Raw genomic sequence first — 20874 nt, forward strand, 5'->3', positions numbered from 1 at the left:
TTTGCAAAATAAATGTTTTTGGTTATTACTGTTTTTATTTAGTGAATGGGAATATTGGGAGGACTTAAGTTATTATTCTTGTTTGTCAATCCTGCAGAAGTTAAGCTTCATTTGAAGCTGCTGGGATGAAAATTCATTATGCTGATACTGAGATAAGGGGAGAGTTTTGGCCTGTCCCATCTTGAAAGCTTGGACTGTTGTCCAAACCTTCGCTGTCTTCACTCACTGTGCCTTAACACACAGGTTTTACAAAGTGCTTAGGCTTGGACTTAGGAGAGAGTCTGTAGCAGGAGGGAGTACCATAGGCACAACCACTAATGCCTTTCATCTAATTTCTTTCTGAATATAAAAACACAAGAAGAGCCCTGCTGGATCTGAAAAATGCCCATCTAGTCCTTCATTCTCTTCTCATAGTGGCCAATCAGATGCCTATAGGAAGCCTACTTAAGAACATAAGAGGAGCCTGCTGGATAACCATCTAGTCCAAGATCCTGTTCTCTCCAAGATCCTTCTCTCCCAGAAGCTCTCCCAGAAGCCCAAGGGAGATTCACAAGCACGATCAAAGCATGAGATCACTCTCCCCTCCTGCAGTTTCCAGCAAATGGTTTTCTGAAGCATTTCTGCCTCCAACTGTGGGAGCAGAACATAGCCATCATGACTCGTAGCCATTGATAGTGTTATCCTCCATGAATATGTCTCTTGGGGGTGTCAATGCTGCAAACCCCTCCATTGTAGACTCAGGCTATATATATGTGTGTAAATAAACCATATTTCCTAAAGACACCACAGCCTCTTCTGTTTCTCATTCTGAGGAAACCGAACCCTGGGTAAGCTCCTGGAACTCCTGGGTGGGCTGTTCAGTGTGGTACTCCAGTACTATCTGTCTGGCTGTCAAGGACTTCTCCATTACTGGGTCTGCTTCACACCCGCCTTGAGTGTTTTTTTCCTGGCTGGAATACAGCCTAGAACTCTGATCATACCTCTTGCTTCCCTGGATAGAACATGAGGCGGAGCCTATGAGTGTGTGCAAACTAGCGTACTGTACAAAGATGATATTTACATCAATTGCTCCACCCACTTTTGCCTCTAGCCCCACCCACTCTTTGCACATGGGCCCAAGAAAAATGCAGAGCAGGGAATGCTGCCCTCAATGTTCCTTGAGCTTGCCGTAAGGTGTTGTTTAGGCTAACCAAACTCTACTGCACACTCCTTGGTTTTGATGATATCTGTGGTGTATCCTTTGTGGGAAGATCATTGGTGCTGACTTTTAAAGCCCTAAACGGCCTCGGTCCAGTATATCTGAAGGAGCGTCTCCACCCCCATCATTCTACCCGGACACTGAAGTCCAGCACCGAGGGCCTTCTGGGGGTTCCCTCACTGTGAGAAGCCAAGTTACAGGGAACCAGGCAGAGGGCCTTCTCGGTAGTGGCGCCCGCCCTGTGGAACGCCCTCCCAGCAGATGTCAAAGAGAACAACAACTACCAGACTTTTAGAAGACATCTGAAGGCAGCCCTGTTTAGGGAAGCTTTTAATGTTTGATGTATTACAGTATTTTAATATTTTTTTGGAAGCTGCCCAGAGTGGCTGGGGAAGCCCAGCCAGATGGGCGGGGTATAAATAATAAATTATTATTATTATTTATTACCTGATCTTCCCACAAAGAGGGTTGCCAGTATCTTAACTGCTCCTGCTGCTGTGCAGCAGAACATTTCTCATCAGCTGTTTGAATGCCAGGAATAAAGCCATCAGCCTGTCTGCTTGAATTCTATGTGTCAGGCTGGTGTCAGAAACATGGGAGTTTGGGGCTGTCGTTTTTTCTTAAAGTGGAAATTCCACAGACTGATCTGAGCAGCTCATAGGACTGAGTGAACTGACTTCACCAGGAGTGCCCTGCAAACTTCAGGAGCAAACGTTCAAACAGGCAAGCACCTTTAGGTCGTGTTCATTTTTAAAGCTTTGTTAATACCCAGATGGCACACTTTTCATCACTGTAAAACGGTGCTGAGTTGACAGAAAGCATGCTGAGCACTCCACAAAAACAGGAACACCTCCACGCAACCTCATACTTAAGCCAGATTCAGGTAATATGCTGTTAGTGTCCCGCCAGGATCAATTTAAGTCTGCTAAGCTGTGGATTCTCTGGTTCACTGTTGTTGTTGCTTTTGGTTTTTTAAAAAAATTCCTGCTGAGCAAGTGCTTGAACAAGCACACACTCAGATGCACAGCAGTAAGAAAATGAAATGAAAAGCATTGTAGATATCATAGCAACTAGGCCCCAATGCATTAAACAGTCTTAGGAGTTTTTATATTCTTTCCCTGATTTTCAGTTTTATTTTGCATAAAATGTAAATGCTGGAGATTAGAAATGGGCAAATATGTCAGTTTTTGGTTTCTCTGTTTTCTCATTGTCACAATCTTAAGTTCACATTTTGACATCACTTTGCTTTAAGTGCACAAGAAAAATTATCAGCAGTTTAGTGAGAATTTCTTCTAATAGGTATCATTTTTGCAAAGCAAATTTCCCCAGTATAATGTGTTTTGGATGCTATTGTACTAATGCATTTCCATGCACACTTTAACCTAATGCAGGTGTGGGGAATCTATTATGGTCCTCCAAATGTTGGTGAACTACAACTCTCACAATCCCTGGCCATTGGCCATGCTTGCTGGGGCTGATGGGAAGAACTGCATTGCAAAATTTGGAGAAATGCAAATTTTAAGGGGTTGCTGTGTTTCCGTTCTTGTATTGTTTTAGAAAAGACACATTCAGTAAATTTGCCTTGAAATGAAAACTGGATCCAATTTTCTTTCCCCTGCTGAAGATGGAGGGGAAATAAATACATAATGGCAAAAAGCCAAAGCAACATGGGAGGACCTCTGTGGAGCTCTGAAATAGAAAGGGAAAATTGGGAACCTAAGAAGATTGAGAAAGCACAGTCCAGCCAATTAAGCCCTTAGCAGTCCTCCTTATGTTGATTGAAGGCTAAACTAAAGCTTAGCTCCACCTGGACCAGGAACGTAAGGAAGTGCCCTCTACCAAGTCAAACCATTGGCCCATCTAGTTTAGCATTGTCCACACAAACTGGTAGCAGCTCTTCAGGATTTTAGATCAAGGTTTCTCCCAGCCTTGGCTGGAGATTCCAGGGACTGATTCAGGGACTACTGCATACAAAGTAGAGGCTCTCTCACAGACTCATAGTGTTTTCTTAAGGTAGGAACAGTCCTAGATTCCTGGGAGGGAACCCCAGGTCCGATAGGGTATACAGTGGTACCTCGGGTTACATATGCTTCAGGTTACATACGCTTCAGGTTACAGACTCCGCTAACCCAGAAATAGTTCCCCGGGTTAAGAACATTGCTTCAGGATGAGAACAGAAATCGCGCTCTGGCGGCGTGGCAGCAGCAGGAGGCCCCATTAGCTAAAGTGGTGCTTCAGGTTAAGAACAGTTTCAGGTTAAGAACGGACCTCCAGAATGAATTAAGTTCTTAACCCGAGGTACCACTGTATAGCCTTCTGATACCAACCACCTATGCAAGTTTAGTGCATAGTTTAGTGCACCCATCAATGAAGAAATAAAAGGCAGCTATTTGATTACAAAGAGAAGTTCTTTGCACCTCTGTTCAGAATGCAAAGGAGTGTGGATGTCCAGTCCTGGCATTCAGTGAAGTAGGAGCATGCTTAAGGGGACATGTTGAATTGGGGAGAGAGGCTGAGCCACTGCAAACAACAACTGAGCCGGCAGAACAAGCAGTCTGTTCTGCATTGTGGATTTTGCAGGTAATATGGGCGGGCAGACTGGTGCCCATGGGACCATGTTGGCAGCTCCTGATATAGAGATTCCTCATTGATGCTAATGAGGAAAAGCAATGGCACTTCTGGTCATTGTTTCAACAAGGCTGACATCCTTGACCCCAGGTGCTCCAGAAATGCAGTGTGTCAGGTGTCTGTCTGTGTGCACATACTGCACTCCTCCAAATACCCCACAATAGGTAGCTTCTTCTTCCAAACACCCCACCATCATAAATGGGAGGCATGTGGATCTTTAATAAAACGACAGAGGGACTTTAAATCCATGTGCTGGTTCTCTAGCACATGTGTAGGCAAACTAAGGCCCGTGGGCTGGATTCGGCCCAATCACCTTCTCAATCCGGCCCGCAGACAGTCTGGGAATCAGCATGTTTTTACATGACAAGAATGTGTCCTTTTATTTAAAAATGAATCTCTGGGTTATTTGTGGGGCATAGGAATTTGTTCATTTATTTATTTTTTCAAAATATAGTCCGGCCCCCCACAAGGTCTGAGGTACAGTGGACTGGCTCTCTGCTGTAAAAGTTTGCTGACCCCTGTTCTAGCATACCCCAGCTGGTTACAGACAACATAATTGCACTGATTCTTTATGCAGTGTGCATGTGTGTGTGTGTGTGAGAGAGAGAAAAAATAGATGAGCCGGATGGCGTGAGGATATTTACATGGGCACTTAGCCAGGAAACAGTGTTGTGTTTTCCATAGATATGCTTCTTTAGGGAGGGTATCTCATCTGAATGTTTCAAGTTTCCTCTGCAGTCCTTCCTATAGGGAAGGTAAATTCCACAGAATTCTATGCCTACAAACTGGGGGACCCTGGGGGAGAGAAAGAAAGCGCATTTATGCCGGACTATGCCATTGAATTTAAAATTAAATGCTGTTCATTTCGTTTACAGTAATATTGTGTGATTCTTGAGGGCTACCTGCCTCTAGCTATTTCACTTTTAAAAAGCAAAACAAAAACAAATGACGAAAACAAGGAATATATGAAATATATTCTTAAGAATAAACTGAACTGCTGGAGAATCACGGCATTGAAAAACTGAGCATTAAAAACCTACTTAGAAACATCCTCCCATTAATACCCCTTATAAAATCTCGTATCACATCCCTAAACCTCCTCAACTGACTTGGAAATGAACCAGATTTGATTTCACTGAGTGGCGTTTGCTTACACGTAAGAAGGCTTAAAGTTGTGCAACAAGGCATCCTGACCCTATGTGTGGGGCTTAACTTCCAGGGAAGCGTATATAGGATTGCAGCCCTGGTGTGGGGGAGAGGCATTTTGGCTTGCCTTGGTGTGTGTGTGTGTGTGTGTGTGTGTGTGTGTGTGGAATAAAGTATGAACTGCTTTCTTTTTTACATGCAGCTGAGGTTGCAGCCTAAGATCCCTTAGGATGATAGTGTAGCTCTACAGTGCTGCTTCCTTGAGTGTGTGTGAGCTGAGCCACCGGGTAGTGTAATAGCAGATGCTTGCCTGCGCTAAGCTGATTTACTTGTTTAAGATCTGACCTCATCATTCTGTCAGGATGGATTCCCACCTATACAGTTAGGAAGATCTTAGCAGAACTGTCCGCGACATACAGAGGAAGCCTCAGTGAGAGAAAGGGAAGGACAAGTATTAGGAACACGAGCATTCCTTCCTTTCGTTCCTTATTTTGGAGAGGATGAAGCAGAGGCATTGAAAAACACAGGAGACGAACACAGGGTCTGTTTCCTTTCTGGAACAACAGGATTTTTTTTGTAGCAGTGTTTTCCTTCTCTCTTTCTCTTCCCCCTTCCACAACTTGTGAAGATGTCAGTCTCGGGGAAGAAGGAATTTGACGTGAAGCAGATATTGAGGCTCCGCTGGAGATGGTTCAGCCACCCCTCTCAGAGTTCCACAGGCACCGGAGGTTGCCTGCAGCAGGAAGGATATGAGCATAGAGGGACACCAGTTCAGAACAGGCTGAAGAGCCACTCGCGGGACAGAAATGGGCTGAAGAAAAACAACAGCCCAATACGACACAACATCTTGGCGCCAGTGCCTGGACCGACCCCAGTGCCCCACCGGCCGATCCAGACTTGGCCTGAGCAGCAGAACTTCATCGAGCGCCTGCAAGCCACAGAGCAGGTGCCGAAAGCTGTCAGAGAGGAGGAAGGGGACAAAGAAGAGCTGGACAGAAAGGCGCAGGAGCTGCAGATGATCACAGAGGAGAGCAAGGATGAGTCCGTCGAGAGGTGGGTGATTTAGAGGGCAGCGCTGAGGAAAACCAGCTGCATGTTATTGCTGTTATTAATGGTCATTGTTTGTAGTTATTTATAACGTTGTTGTTGTTGTCATATATAAAAAGCGCCATCAATGTGCACAGCACATTGCAATGCACAAGAGAACAAGTCCCTGCCTGGAGGAACTTACAGTCTAAAATATGACATGGCGGGGGGTGAGAGAGGAATGGCAGAAATCGAAGCAGAAATCCATGTGCATTTATTTTGGTTGCATGTTCATATACTTGGTTAGAGCAGGGTATGGAAAGGGCCTTAACTCAGTGTTAAGGCATCCACACTTTATATGCAGAAGGTCCCCGGTTCCGTTCCCAGCATCTCCAGGCAGGGCTGGGAATACCCCCTGCCTAAAATTTTGGAAAACTGCTGCTAGCCAGTGTAGACAATACAGTGGTACCTCGGGTTTGTTCCGGAGGTCCGTTCTTAACCTGAAACTGTTCTTAACCTGAAGCACCACTTTAGCTAATGGGGCCTCCTGCTGCTGCCGCACAGCCGGAGCACAATTTCTGTTCTCATCCTGAAGCAAAGTTCTTAACCTGAATCACTATTTCTGGGTTAGCGGAGTCTGTAACCTGAAGCGCCTGTAACCTGAGGTACCACTGTACTGAGCCATATGGCCCAGTGGTCTGACCTGGCATATAACAACTTCCTTTTCCCCCAGTTAAGGGTTTGTGAGCCTAAAGTTTAATGAGAAAGGTGAGCTTTGGTCTAAACTGCTTACTCTTTCTTTCTTTCCCAAGTGTCTCTTCTTAAATAAACCTTACTGTTGCTGTTGTCTTGGAAATGAATATACTGTCCAGTTCTTAGGAAGCATGCTTTGTTTCATTTTTAAAAAAATGCTGGGGCTTTTTAACCCTAAGTGAATGAAACCCCTTCCTCTAAAATTCACACACATCACACTGTGCTAAATACTGCTATTTTGTTTCTGTGTGTGAATGGCGTTTCCTGTTTATGAGATGCACCCCCCACCAAGGAACAAGGTCTTTTGTGCTTCACCTTGTTTTTACTCCCACCCCCTCCCCCCCTGACACTTCTCTGAGAATTTTCAGTAGCTTTTGTAGAGTGTGTTAATTTGTCTTCAGATAAATGAACCAGCTCAAAACCTTCCCTTTCCCGTGACTTTATCAATAAGTTCAAACTTTGATGAATGGAAAACGTTGGGACACACACAGACACTGCCACCAGTCCTCTTTGTTGCTGCTGTTTATTGCCTCATTGATGAATATAATTAACCTTGAACCATACTGGGAAGTGGCAAGGAGCTTCTTAAAGGTTTATTTTAAAATTGCAGTAATCTCACCCGCAGCTTGCTGAAGGGAGAGAACCGAGGGCAGTCATGCACACTTGCTTGGGAGTACTATTAAACTAAATGCTTGACGGCGGGGGCAGTGGGTGTGGGGAGGACGGGACACTTGCTTGTCAGGGATTGATATGTTGGATTGACCTGTAAGTCCTAAACACACATGGAGGCTGATCCTCTAGGAATAAGTTCCCTTGTGTTCATTTGAACTAACTACTAACCCAGAGTAGACAACCTTTCTAAGTAAAATGTCACTGAAAATGAGCAGGAAAGCATTAGGGTTCAGATTTAGGATGGGAGTCACTTCTTGTGAGAAACTGATAGCAACAGATGGCACCAAGGGCCAAAAGCAAAAAAAGGGGACGGTGGTGGAAATGTGGTTCCAGAAGTAATTTGTTTTAAAAAACAGTATGTTGTAGTGGTTGGAGTGTTGGGACAAGAAACCTGAGATGTCAGGGGTCAAATCCCTTCTCAGTCCTGAAGCTCACTGGGTGACCTTGGGCCAGTCACTTTCTCATAGCCTAACTTACCTCACAGAATTGCTGTGAGAATATTTATTTAGTTCAGTCAGGATGCAAATGTATTTGCTCCAATACAAACTGTACATGTATTGCAAATATATATATATAATTTTAGTCTCCGGCATTTTTTCATGCCAGGGAAAAAGGAATTCTGTTTGACAACCTGCATTTTTAAAAATTGCTTCTCATTTCTCCAGCTTGTGATGTGTAGCAATCCTGATTCGTTCAAATCTATGTCTGGGCAAGTTGAACAAAAGGCACGTTGGCATATTGAAATCTATAGAGTACTTTTTGCACTGATGCCAACAAGAATGCAGCAAACATACTCAGTAATGGAATTTCCCTTGTGAAGTCTGATTCTACACACCTTTACTGATAAGTGTTCAATGGAGGCCAATGGGGCTTACTTCCAAGTAAGTGTATGAGAGAGCATAGCTTGAGCAGGGACATTGAGCATGAAGAACAACAAATATGGTGGAAACAGTGGAAACTGCTATACTAAGGCAAATGCAGCAATGCCCAACCAACTTTGTTGTGTCCTCAGCTTGCATGACTTCTTACTTATGGCCTTTCTAAGGGTAGCACTGCTTACTATTTGTCTACTCCTTATAACTCAGAAGAGAAGAGGATGGGGGACAGACAAGAATTACTTGACTCCACCTAGCAGCCCAGATACGCACCAACCACCATTGGCTGGAAAGATCCCTTTCTCTGCTGGTAGCTGGCTAAAGTTGGGCTGAAATTCTCAGAAAAACAATTTTATCAGAATTTATTTGAATTTTTCTTTTTCTGAACTGTTGGAAAAGGTTGATTCTCCCCTGGAGAATGTTCAACAAAATGGCCTCCTCAGTTTCTTAATCCAATAATTGGATGGAGAATTTCAGCTCCTGCTAAGCACCCCCAATTTTCATATTGTTTAATATTCAGTAATTCAGTAATATTAAATAAAGCAATGGGCACACCTTCCTTCTCCTGGTCCTTTTCTCCTGGACAATTGCTTCCTTCCTCTATCAGAATGAATGAGCAACAGTCTCATTCAGCATTAACCTGAATCAAAATGTATCAAAAGAGAATTTTCTGGGAATTCTTTTTGCTACCACAAAACCTGTTAGAGAATTTCACATCCCTCCCAGAGATTAATCTGAATATCCTCCTCCCCAGTCTTGCCTCCCACAATAAGGGTGGGAAATTTTGGGAGGCCACTTTTGCCCAGCAAAACTCAACAAGTCAATATAGTCATCACTGCTGGGATGCCTTCAAAATTGTGTGGAATCTGGCCTTCCTTTGAGAGTCTCTCCATATATCCTACAGCAGCTGTCAGGAATATTGAACAGGGACATGGAAAAGTCACTGTATGAGAACAGTTCCAGGCACTAAGTACTTCCAGTTGTAATGGACCTGGCATGGGGAATCATAAGAAACTGCTTTGTACCACATCAAGCTAGTTGTCCACCCAACTTGGATTGCCTACTTTGACTACTCAGAATGAGGTCCTCCTCATTGACTGTTTCTGGATCCTTTCAACTGGAGTCCCTGGAAATTAGGCCTTGAACCTTCAGCATGCAAAGTGTGCTCTCTTCCTCTAAGCTATAGCCCAACTTAGAAGCCCCTCAGAGTCTGTGGAGAAGGTCCTTTACATTTCCTGCTTCCTGCTCATTTTAACTAGAGGTCCTGGGGAGTGAACCCAGGATCCTCTGTGTGCAAATTGATGCTGCCCTATCACTAAACTATGGTCCCTACCTGGATAGGGCAGCATCACTGTGTTTTGCACTATCTGTGTTTTGAAACCCTAAAACATATTTCCTCTGGAACAGCCTTTCCAGCTACGGGCTTCAACAATGGGATCAGAATGAGAAGTTGTTTCCAATTACTAGGCAGGAAAGAAAACCTGTCACTAAAGCAGTGCATTGTTGTTGTTGTTGTCATTGGTAGTGGTGGTGGTGGTGGTGAAGAAGAAGCTCCAGGTAGATTCCCATATGTGTGTCATGGACTGGTTGGATGCAGAGGAATGGTGGGAGGAACTAGCTGGAGAACCTCCAGGAAAGGAAGGCTCAGAGCCCAGGGATTGGTGGTGGAATGATGATGAGTGGTCAGAGGGAGAAGAGGGAGAAGACAGGGAAGAGGAGGGGTCAGATGCTGAAGAGGTAACAGGGCTGAGTGAGCTGGGAGAGTCTGTGGCAGAGAGAAGCCCAGAATCAGAGGCAGAAGCTGAAGCAAGAGAAGAGGGAGGCCAAGAGTAAGAGGTGAGTCCGGCTGGTGAAGAGTCACGGGTGTCTCCCCCTCTTGCTACGGCAATCTCCCCTTCCCCTCAGTCTCCCAGAACCAGAAGAGGCATGAAAAGAGCAGAGGAGTGGTTGGCTTCATGCAGGCACAGTCTCTGATTGCTTGGAAAAAGCCTGAGGAGGTGGGCACTTTCAGTCTTGGCAACTGATTTTCATGGAAGAAGACCACTGGGAATGAGCTGCTCTGCTCATTAAGTCTCCATAGTCAAGTCTGTGGAGATCCTTCTTTTTTGCTAATAAAGTTAACTATCTTTGAACTGTGTGATTACAGACCAGCACACTCCTGTGACAATGTGTTAGAAAAGTCTGATCACTGAGCTATGGCCATGACCCAGCAACTGCTTTAGAACCTGAAATTTCTAATTGGTTCCCATTAGCAGCTCAATAGGATTGGTGGGCAGGGAGACCAACAGCAGGTGAAGGCAGAGCAAAGGAAGGCAGAGAAAACTAATTTATTGTTTTGTCCCTGGCCTCTTCCATCCTGAGTTGCACAAGAGAAATGCTGAGAATGAGCAAGCACCAGAGGATAAGCAGTGACATCCCTTTGACTGGTTGTAAGCCAGGAGACAGGCAGGCGAGAAGGCTGAGGTTGGTGGGGCACTTTGTCCTAATGGACCAGCCTCCACTGTTAAGCCACCTTTAGATCTATCCTCTGTGAAAACAGTCAGTGAAAGGGCCAGTGTTAAAAATGGGCAGAGGGTTAGACATGCTAGTCATGTCGCTTCTTAAACATTAACTCATTTATTATGACACATGCTTCTTCAACCAGATCCCTGCTTCATCAGATGCATGTAGTGTTATCCTCACTTGGCATATGTATGGGTGCAGAAGGGGGCAAAAAAAGAGGAGTGAACACTGGTATTAAATGTCCCAAAATGCAAAAAGTACTGTCTGTGACCATCTGCTTGAAGTTTAAAAGCATGCGGTGCAAACGCAAGCTGTTTGTACATTGCATATTTTTCGACTGGGTGTTTTATTCTGTTTTGCAGTGTTAAAGTTAGTGATTGTCTGCGTTACAACCCAAGAAGGGGATGGGTGAGAAAGTGGAAGGCATAATAGTATTTAACATTCCCGCACCCAGCAATTAAGGGTCAGGGTATGGCACTTCTCATCTGCTGCCTAGCTTCCCCAAATCGTGATGACACATGTCTAGCGTCTCTCATGAACTTCACCAAATGACAAATACAGGGATTGTGGACTCATCTAATGGGAACCGTTTGAATCACAACCTCTTTCTATCAAGGATTCGTGACTGTCAGGATTGACTGGGCGTTGCGTTTTTCATGTCCTTGTCAATGACTATCTTCTCATTACCATAGAATATGGTGTTCTTGCCTCTGAAATGTCTAGTGTTTTGACAGACATTCTAGGCATTTTTTAAAAACTGAGTGGCCAAATTCCCCCCCCCCCCCGTGGTTTGGATCCAATGATGACACAATACAAGTGGAAGACTATTCTATTCGTAGAAGAGTTGAAGGGGGATGTCCAAAATTCCCTATTACAGCTGCAACCTGCCATTCCCACCCCCATAATAATTTTGGATAACTCCCTCACCACCAGGAGAAGCTTCTCAAACAGTATGCATGCTTGGCAGGCAGAAGGTCACAAGTTTGATCTGCAGCATCCCCAGGTAGGACTGGGAATGGCCGTTGTCTAGAGAGCCACTGCCAGTCAGTGTAGACAGTATTGAGGTAGATGGACAAATACTCTCACTTGCCATAAAGTATCTTCTTATGTTCCCAAGGAAACCCTGTTGCATAAGAGGAACTCTGCTCATTAGAAGGCAAAGCTGTGCTGGATCAGACAAGGGTATATAAATTCCAGCCTCTTGATGCCCACATTGGCTATCAGATCCTTTCCAGGAAGGTCACAATCCCCCAAGGTGAGAGCCTTCCATGCTGTGGCTCCCAGGAAATCATATTCAGTGGTATTCTCCTCTTGTAAATGGAGGCTCTGTTCGGCTCCCATAGCTAGCAACTTTTGCTAAACCTCGTAGTACTTAGGCTCCATTTGTGTGCCCATCTAACAAATGCTTCTCATTGCGTCCCTAAATAGTCACCATGCTCAATGTATTTATCAAATATTCCAAGACTGAAATGGTCAAGTGTAGAACCTTTTCTTACCCCACGCAAGAAGGAATCAGCAGGCTTGCAAGAGGCTCAGACTTTGCAGAGGGAAGAAATGCCTAAGGGTGGAAAATCTTGAAAAGCAGCTCAGTGGGGACTGAGCATGCTCAATGGGCATGGAATGCTAATTCTTGGGGAAATGGAACTCTGGAGAGGGGGGATAGAATGGAATGACACATCCAGAAAGAGGATGCGACTGACCGACTGACTGGAATCAGGAACGGCAACATTTTTTTATTGCTGCTCCTGTTGTTTTTGAGTACATTATGAATGTAGATGACACTTTAATACAGGGCTGGCAAATCTAGATATCATTGGACTACAGATCCCACACCCCAGACCATGGCCATGGAGGGTCCCAGGTCCCCCATCTCTGCTGTAAGGGAAACAAATGGCTGCGTCGAGGAGCTTACAATCCAGATTTAGACAGTTGCCTCTCTATTGTCTTTGCTGCTATTCTGAACTGACACTTTAATTTGGGAAATATACCTTGAGCACAGGGAGAAATATTCTGGCATTTAAACTTATGACCCAGACTTGGGAGTACAGATTTTGTCTCCACTAGTATTTATTTGCTACAGGTGTTGAAGCTGTTTCCATAGAACTGGGGCTGCTAGGTGGGCTGGAGGGCCATGATCCTGATAGAGTTGAACCACACAATAAGCACAGTGGTGGAGGAACCCTCTCTGGCACCTGGGGCGGGATGTCAAGGGGCAGGGTGAATCGCCCGGTGACACATGCACGACGTCCGTATGGACTGCGCATGTGCAGCATCCCATACGGAGAGCGCACATTTACAAACTTTGCATGACAGTGCAGAATATTGCCAGTGAGAAGTGGCTCCAAGCAGTGAGTATGAACGACACTGGCCAATTCCGGTTTCAGGATGGTCCTTTCAGGCCATTGTGAGCCCTCCAGTATTTTGCTGCCTGCAGAATTGCCCATTTAAATTTCAAGTCACATCTGCACTTTCTATGCAGATGACATTGAACCGGACCACTAACTAGCAGTGTAAGCTTATTCCAGGCTCACACAATGACTTCCAATCAGCGTCGCCTAAATAAGGTCAGGGTCGGCTATACAGAAAATCATTAAGCTGCCTCCGAGTTGGCAGACTTTGGGTGCGAGACTGACAAGGTGAGATGCACACAGCTTGCCTTCAGAAAAGGTGGTTTGGGAGCTCTGGCAGCCTTAGCTCTTTTCACCATCACTATCACCAAATCTGTAGTTTATTAATATTTTTATCCAGAGCTATATCAATAAAAAGGAGAATAATGATAACTGAAGGCAGAATAGAGAACTGAAGCAACGGGGAGGAACTCCCATCATCCCTGACCACTGGCCAAGTTTGGTGGGAGCTGAAGTCCAACTGTATCTGGAGATTCACCATTAGACTGAGAAGTTTGAAAAAATAGCTATCTCTCTTCTTTTTTTGGTGATACAAAATTCACAGGGGAAAAAGAAAAGAGGCTTCTAATAGTTGAATTTTCTCCTTGTTACTACTGTCTTGGACTGGTTGAATTACCAACAAATCTGATTTTAATTTTTTTAGATAAATGTGAATATAAGGAACAAAACAGAGGAGGGAAATAGGTGAGAAGGAGAGAGAGATGAAGAATAAAGATTTGTGTGTCAGATAGGGAAGGTGTCAGATAGAGAGCTAGGCAACCGCAGTTCTTCTTCCAGGGTAATAATGTTAGCAGAGCACCACTCTTGATAAGTCATCAGCATTTTTGTGCCAATTTTTACTGATATACACATTTTTGCAAGGCATTTCCCCCTAACACAATGCAAATTTGCACAGTATTTTCATGGACATATGTGTTTCTATGCACACTTTATGCATCCCTATGCAAATTACTTGGCTGCAGAACTGCACTGTAAAATTTGGTGATGTTTTTTGTGCATTGTTTCGGAGAGTGCAGATTTTGTGGGTTTGCCTTTAAATGCAAACATAATCAAATTTCTCCTGCATCCCTACATGTGAATAGCCCATTTGTTTTCTCATCATCTCTGCCAGTTTCTTGCCTCCACAGTCCCCAGTTTTTAAGCTCTTATGTCCTCACTTTCTTCATTATCCCAATGTACTCTTTGATTCTTTTCCCTAGGCAAAGAGACCGTTCACTTCTCTCACAGAAGTTGCACAGTTTGCTAACATTCTGCAGTTTCATTTTCTCTGAAACAGAAACAGCCTATGGCTATGTAGGTAGAGACCACAGGCAACAGATAACGTTTTGTTTATGATAAACATGACATTTGGTAAACCTAACACTGTTGTATGGCTGGGCAATATCACCCAGTGGAGGGACCTTTTCAATTATACTGGGCCAAGGAAGAAAAATATTCTTTTGTGAATATACTTAATGTTTTCACCAGCTCATTATTACCTCTTTCTTTTAGTTCTCCTGTGCCTAATGTTAGACTTTTCTTGTGTAAAGCCTCTGCACTGCAACTCAGGTTTCCCATTTAATTGCATTACACTCAGTAGGGGCATTGTTTGGAAAATAGCTTAAATTATATATTATAGTTTCTCATTATAGGCAGCAAAATTGGCTGTAGCTGTTACCTAAGGGAGCAGCAAGCACCAACTAGCAGCATGGAAGTGCCCTTTAAGTAAAGGTTATACACAATTCTGTAAAACGTGGAGGCACTAAGTGAAGTCATTTACACTTCCATAACAGGCTTTCTATCCTCTTCTTGAAGCCAGGCACACACTTGGGATAAATCACACAACTTTTTATGTTTGTGGCTTGATCCAAATAGCTTGGAAGAATGGCACAACAATGGGCATGGACTCTGAACAGCTGCCCATGATCCTGGCAATGTGCTCACAGCACCCTTCCCCAACCTATGTGCTCCAGTGGTTTTTGGACCACAGCTCCCATCAGGGTCAATGGTGGGAAATGCAGTCCAAAATCGTAGTCCCATGGGGTTGGTGGGAACAAAACATCTGGGGGGCACAAGGTTGGCTAAGGCTGCATTACTTTAGCAGCACTGCCCTCTTTATCATGGGAAATAAAGATAATGGAATGGTACATTTTACTCTTTCTAATTATAGTCCATAAATCTTTCAACATAGCCATTGATTATTCTTGTGAAAAATGGCATCTCAAAAAAAAAAGGGGCCTGCGGACAGTGTATGAAATAGCAATGAAATTAGATACTTCAAGTATATTAAAGCAGCGTTTCGATTGTTTTCACAGAGAAGTTGGGGTGACACAGCTATGAAATCAACAGGAAATTGCATCACAGTGTGCGCATTCTTAGGAGGACATAAAAAACGATTGCTCGTTTTATAGAAATGCAGTCTAAAAGCACTTTAGTTAGACCTAATGGACAATTAAAGGTTATTTTACGGCTGAATCATTGACTTCCAAACTATTTATGAGGAGTTAGGCACAGGCCATTAGCGCTGTGCGCTTCATGCTTTAGACAATTGTCCATGCTGTGTTGACCACTTTACCCATCAGCTTTGGTCCTTACCAGGGATGGGAAAGAAATTTGGTTCAGTTCCCATTTAAAGGTGAACCCACATAATTTGCACATTTCAGAGCTATATGAGAAATAAAGCCTTCAGAATTCTCAGAATTTTGCAATGCAATAGTCCAGCCAACTGAGACCTGTGGGTGTAGGGCTGTATACAAAACAGACAGACAGACAGATAGATGATATAGATAGATAGATAGATAGATAGATAGATAGATAGATAGATAGATGATAGATAGATAGATAGATGATAGAATTAATACTAAAATGCATACATTCTGAAAAAGTGTGCATAAAAGTGCATATTGTTGTTAAAATAACACACAAAAGGCCACTACATTAGGGAAAGTTGTTCTGCAAAAATGTGTATGGTAGGTACACCCCCCCCAAAAAAAACTTCCTCAGGACAACCCACCTGTCTATCACATGACACCTGCCAAAATCTCTCGTGTGGGGTTCCAAAGCACCTGACAGCCAGCCATGAAGTCTGTTCCTCACACTCTCCTGTGAGTGGAGGGTTGTGGTTGGTGATGCAGTGCACAGACCTCTTTGTGGCAGCACATCCTTTGTGTAATGCACTCCTTCTATAGCAGAGGTGGGGAAATGCAAGACCAGGGGCTGACTGCACCAATCCAGGAGCTGGCATACTTATTTCCCTTCCAACCTGCCACCCCCAATCTTCCATCCTGGCCAGCGTGAGACTCTCAGGGTTCTGGTTTGGGTGATTCTTCTGCAGCAGAGCAAATAGATGCTCCAACTTCATTATCTCCTGTTCTTTCTCATGCACATATATTAGAGAGGGGAATGTAAGCAGCATTCCTAGAACTCCATCTCAGCTTCAAATGAGTAACCCTTTGCTCTCTCTTTCAAAACTGCCAGCTATTTCTCTCTCTCCCACTCTCTCCCACTTTTCCCTAAGCTTGACGGGTGCAACCATGCCAAAGTGCTGAAGTATATCTCATTCAGAGACCAAGATAGATCCCCAGCTCTCAGGGGACCATCTCCTAAGAATTAATTCCCATCAGCTGGACCTCTTGGACCTTTTAGCCATCCAACTGTTTTACAAAGGGGTGGCTGGACAGCAGCTGCCTAAACTGCATCTATCTTCATTTGTGGCAGGAGCAGGGAATCTGTGGGTCTTCCAGATGCCATTGAATTCCAGCTCCCTTCATCTTAAACCAGCATGGCCAAAAGCCTGTGATGATGGGAGTCTGGACAACATCTGAAGGGCCACAGCGCCCCCTCCCCCACCTCCTCGACTACAGTATCTGTTTACCCTCATTCTCCATGAATACTGATCTACTCCTCTGGAAGTTTCAAAGCAAAATGCTGGTCACACCACATTATGCTTGGCTCAGCTTAGATCAGGCACCCCCAAACTTGGCCCTCCAGCTGTTTTGCGATTACAACTCCCATCATCCCTGACCACTAGTCCTGTTAGCTAGGGATGATGGGAGTTGTAGTCTCAAAACAGCTGGAGGGCCGAATTTGGGAATGCCTGGCTTAGATCCATGCAACACAGCTGTGAGTTGTGAGTCAGGATGACCTACAAGAAAAAAAAACCCAGCAGATAAGAGCATAAACCCCTTCAATTGTCATCCAACTTACCAGAAAGCATGTCTGAGGGAGAGGAAAGGAATTTGTGCAAGGCTGACTGGTGAGCTTTGTGGCTGATCCTGAACTCCACATTGGCACAGAGTAGTCAGTGCCCCCCCCTTTAGTCTCAAGTGTGCATCCGCCTCCTGTTCCTTTAGCTCCAGAATTAAATCATGCTCAGTATGGATTCCTGACATCTTAGATTAGCATTTGGGTGCTCCTCCCCCTGTTCCTCTGCACCCTTCAGCTCTAAGAGCTGTCAACACCTATTAATTCTAATCAGAGCGGAAGCCTCACCACATCTTTCAGAACTGGGCCTTACACGCTTACTGCAAGCTGATGTGCAAAGTGCTAAAATGCATGAAATCCCAACTGTGGGAAAATAACAATTCTGAGGTTTTCCATATGGCTAGAAGCAGCACCTTTGCAATAACTTTTCAGAGCAGACCTACTGTGTTATTCCCTAGAATCACAGAATTCTACATTTTTAATTATTCTTCTCCTTCTCCTCCTCCCTCCCCTCCCCCATATCATTTATAAATTGGTTCCCATGAGGCATCCTGAAGTGATTCACCAAATAATAAAATATATGTATAAAATAGTTTACATTGAAACACTTAAAACAATTGCATTTATAAAAACACACACAACACAGTTTGTAGTTTAAAACAGTTCAGAACAACAACACGTGCATGCATTCAATCAGTTCAAAACAGTACAACAGAGATATTGACTGGGATCAAGATGCCAATTTTGGGAGTTTGTTGAAAGGGGAACTTAACCTGGAGCTGGAGTTCCTTCGCCGCTTAACCCCAGAAACCCTTTTCAGATCTCATGTATGGCACATATATAGTAAAAGTCACGAAGGGGCAGTATTTTCCCTTTGTTTTTGCCCTTGTCTAGCTGGGGATTTGTTCCATGCTATGATAAAGATATTTCCCCTGTCATCTTTCCTGAACAGCTTTTGGTAGATTTCTCTCTTTCCACTCCCCCTCTCCCCCGTTCCAGTTGACAATCCTCTCCTCTAACCCCCTCTTGCTTTTCCGTCTTTTGACACCAAGTATAATCTTCTGCGTCATCGGAACAACAGTGTGAAAGGTATCATCAGGACAGCAGCTCAGTTTCCCAAAGATGCTGTTTCTACGGAAACGCATGTTTCTAATTATGGTGGGTCTTTCTGACAGCTTATGCAAAACTGTACATCACTTTAGAGGGGAACTTCATGGCACACATGCTCCCAGCACCCATTAATTTAACATTCTCTGGCTCTCAGGTACTCAGTTACTTGGAAGGGGGAATTAGGTAGAGATTTTCATCCAGTTCACATTTTAATGGAAGCTACCTTTGGGAATTCACACGTCTCTGAATTTTGTGATGCATTTTCACAGCCAAAAATTGGGCACACAAAAAGTGTCTATTAAGGTAAAAGTGTGCTCAATAGATTAATCAACTAAAGCTTTCACTGAGAATGGAGGCACATTCTCACCAGTATGACTGTGAGCTAAAAGCAGTCTTGCTTATTTCCCCCCTTAGGCTACTTTTAGGCTATTTTTGTTACGATAAATTATTAGGTAATGAAAAATAACATGCTACACACGACCTTTCCTTCTAACAAATCTTGGTAGCTTTTATCTATGAGAAAGTATGTGTAGAGAAGTTTTCCATGAGAAAATCTGTATAAAGTTTTCCCTCTCCCCAAATACTAGAACGTGTGGAATGTCTTGCTGTAAGATATGGTGATGATCGTAAACTTAGATAACTTTAGATGAGAATTGGGCAGATTCATAAAGGACAGGTCTGTTAATAGCTGTATGGAATCTTCCAGTTTAGAGTCAGTATGACCCTATATACCAGTTACTGAGGGAACAAACCTTGGCAGAAGGCAATTGCATTCAAGCCCTTCTTGTGGGAAAGGGTTTTTCTGAGCATTCTGAGCAGGAAATGAAAAATGCGAGAAACCAATTTGGAAAAAAAATCATTTCCTAATGCAAAGTGTCACTCTTCTAGTCCTCATCATATCATCTATTTGGGAAGTCATTTTACTGCAGTCACTGATACCTAAGTCAAATATGAAAATGTATAAGCAATTTCAAAGTAAATAAGATTAATTGGAAAAGCAATTATTATAGAGCGGCAGAGTGAACAATTACCGAATCTAGCATAATTAGGCTCGCTGTACACAGCCACTACAAATAAATTAGGTCCATCGGCGCCAGCTCCTCTCTAAAGGATTTGTGTAGTGGCTCCCCAGTTACCACAATTCTTCTGCATTTTGTAGCCTTTGGACTTGGACAACTAATCAAGCCATAATTGGCTATTTACCTGACAAGCTGAAATGATTATTAGTATTGCAGAGCAAGGCTCATGCTTTATTACCACGTACGTGAAGGCGCATCTTCTGGGATGTTTGGGTGCATAATGAGAGTATTATTTATTAGGTCACAGTTGCCAAATGGTTTCTAATGCTTCATAAGAGTATGAATATGGAACTATATTAATAAGGTTATTGGGAACATACATAAAGTTTAAACCAGAGAGCATTGTGTTTTATTAGACAGAGACGCTCTTGGTGTGAAATAAAGCAGTAACTTAAAGCCTCTGGAAGTTTACCTCACACATGCTAAGCTCATTGCCCTTTCAGCTTCTTCTCAGGGCCTTTGTCTGCCTGGTCATCCAAGCCTGTCGGAACAGGGCATGAAGACAAGGATAATGCCTTTCACTGTCATTGTTTTCAGGCACTTGTTATTCAGTGTCTTATAGCCTGGGAGGGTGTTACAAGAGTGTGCATGCTTCCTGCCTGCTCAACCTATACTATCATCATCTTACCTGTGAGTCTTGGAAGACCTGCTCCCTTGCCTTGCAGGCTTTCCCCCCACCTGGCCTGGGAAGGGAGGGTCCTGACTGACTCCAGCTACAAAAGTTGAGGGAGCTCAGAGAGACCAGATACCCTCATGGCTGCGGATGAATACCTAGGGTCCCTTGAACTCTTGACAAGGGACCATATGGCTCCCCTCCCCCCTAAAATCACTTTACCACAATAACCACATTAGAAATCATTTTACGTGGCCCAAGTACTCGAAGAATCCTGAGTATGGGAAAGGTGAGGAGGAAGAGTGGAAAAATCCACATACCTTGTGTTTGATATCACCACAACAGTGGACTGACTCCAGCTTCAGAAGCTGAGGCTACTGATGAGGCCAGAGACCACCTTGGCTCCAAGTCCTGGAAGACTTACTCCCTGCCTTACAGGCCTTTTCCACCTGGCCTGGCCTGGGAGGGTAGGGCTCTGACTGACTCTGACTACAGGGGATGAACAGACTTTTGGGCTGGGATATTGTTTAGAGGTTTTCGTTGGGGTTTTTTGCTGCTGTTACTGATTTTTTTTGTAGCTTTAATTTTAAATTGTATTATGATTTATGTCAAAATTGATTGTATAATGTCTTTAATTTATTGTTTATGACTACTTATGTTATAGGACGTGGGTGGCGCTGTG

General features: G+C 43.8%; 1 protein-coding gene across 2 annotated transcripts in view; it reads left to right on the plus strand.

Annotated features, from left to right (window-relative positions):
• The first annotated feature begins 4826 nt into the window (after window positions 1-4826).
• The window catches only part of KLHL4 (kelch like family member 4), a 47682-nt gene continuing 31634 nt past the window's right edge, over window positions 4827-20874 (plus strand). The window contains exon 1 of one of the 2 annotated variants that reach the window (XM_082207247.1): window positions 4827-6025. In XM_082207247.1, coding sequence (XP_082063373.1) covers window positions 5601-6025 — 425 coding nt within the window. In that variant the 5' untranslated portion in view covers window positions 4827-5600. The remainder of the gene's footprint in view (window positions 6026-20874) is intronic. The other variant, XM_082207246.1, reaches the window with a different exon arrangement.

This window comes from Podarcis vaucheri (assembly GCF_965113315.1).
Source record: "Podarcis vaucheri genome assembly, chromosome: Z".
Lineage (NCBI taxonomy): Eukaryota > Metazoa > Chordata > Lepidosauria > Squamata > Lacertidae > Podarcis > Podarcis vaucheri.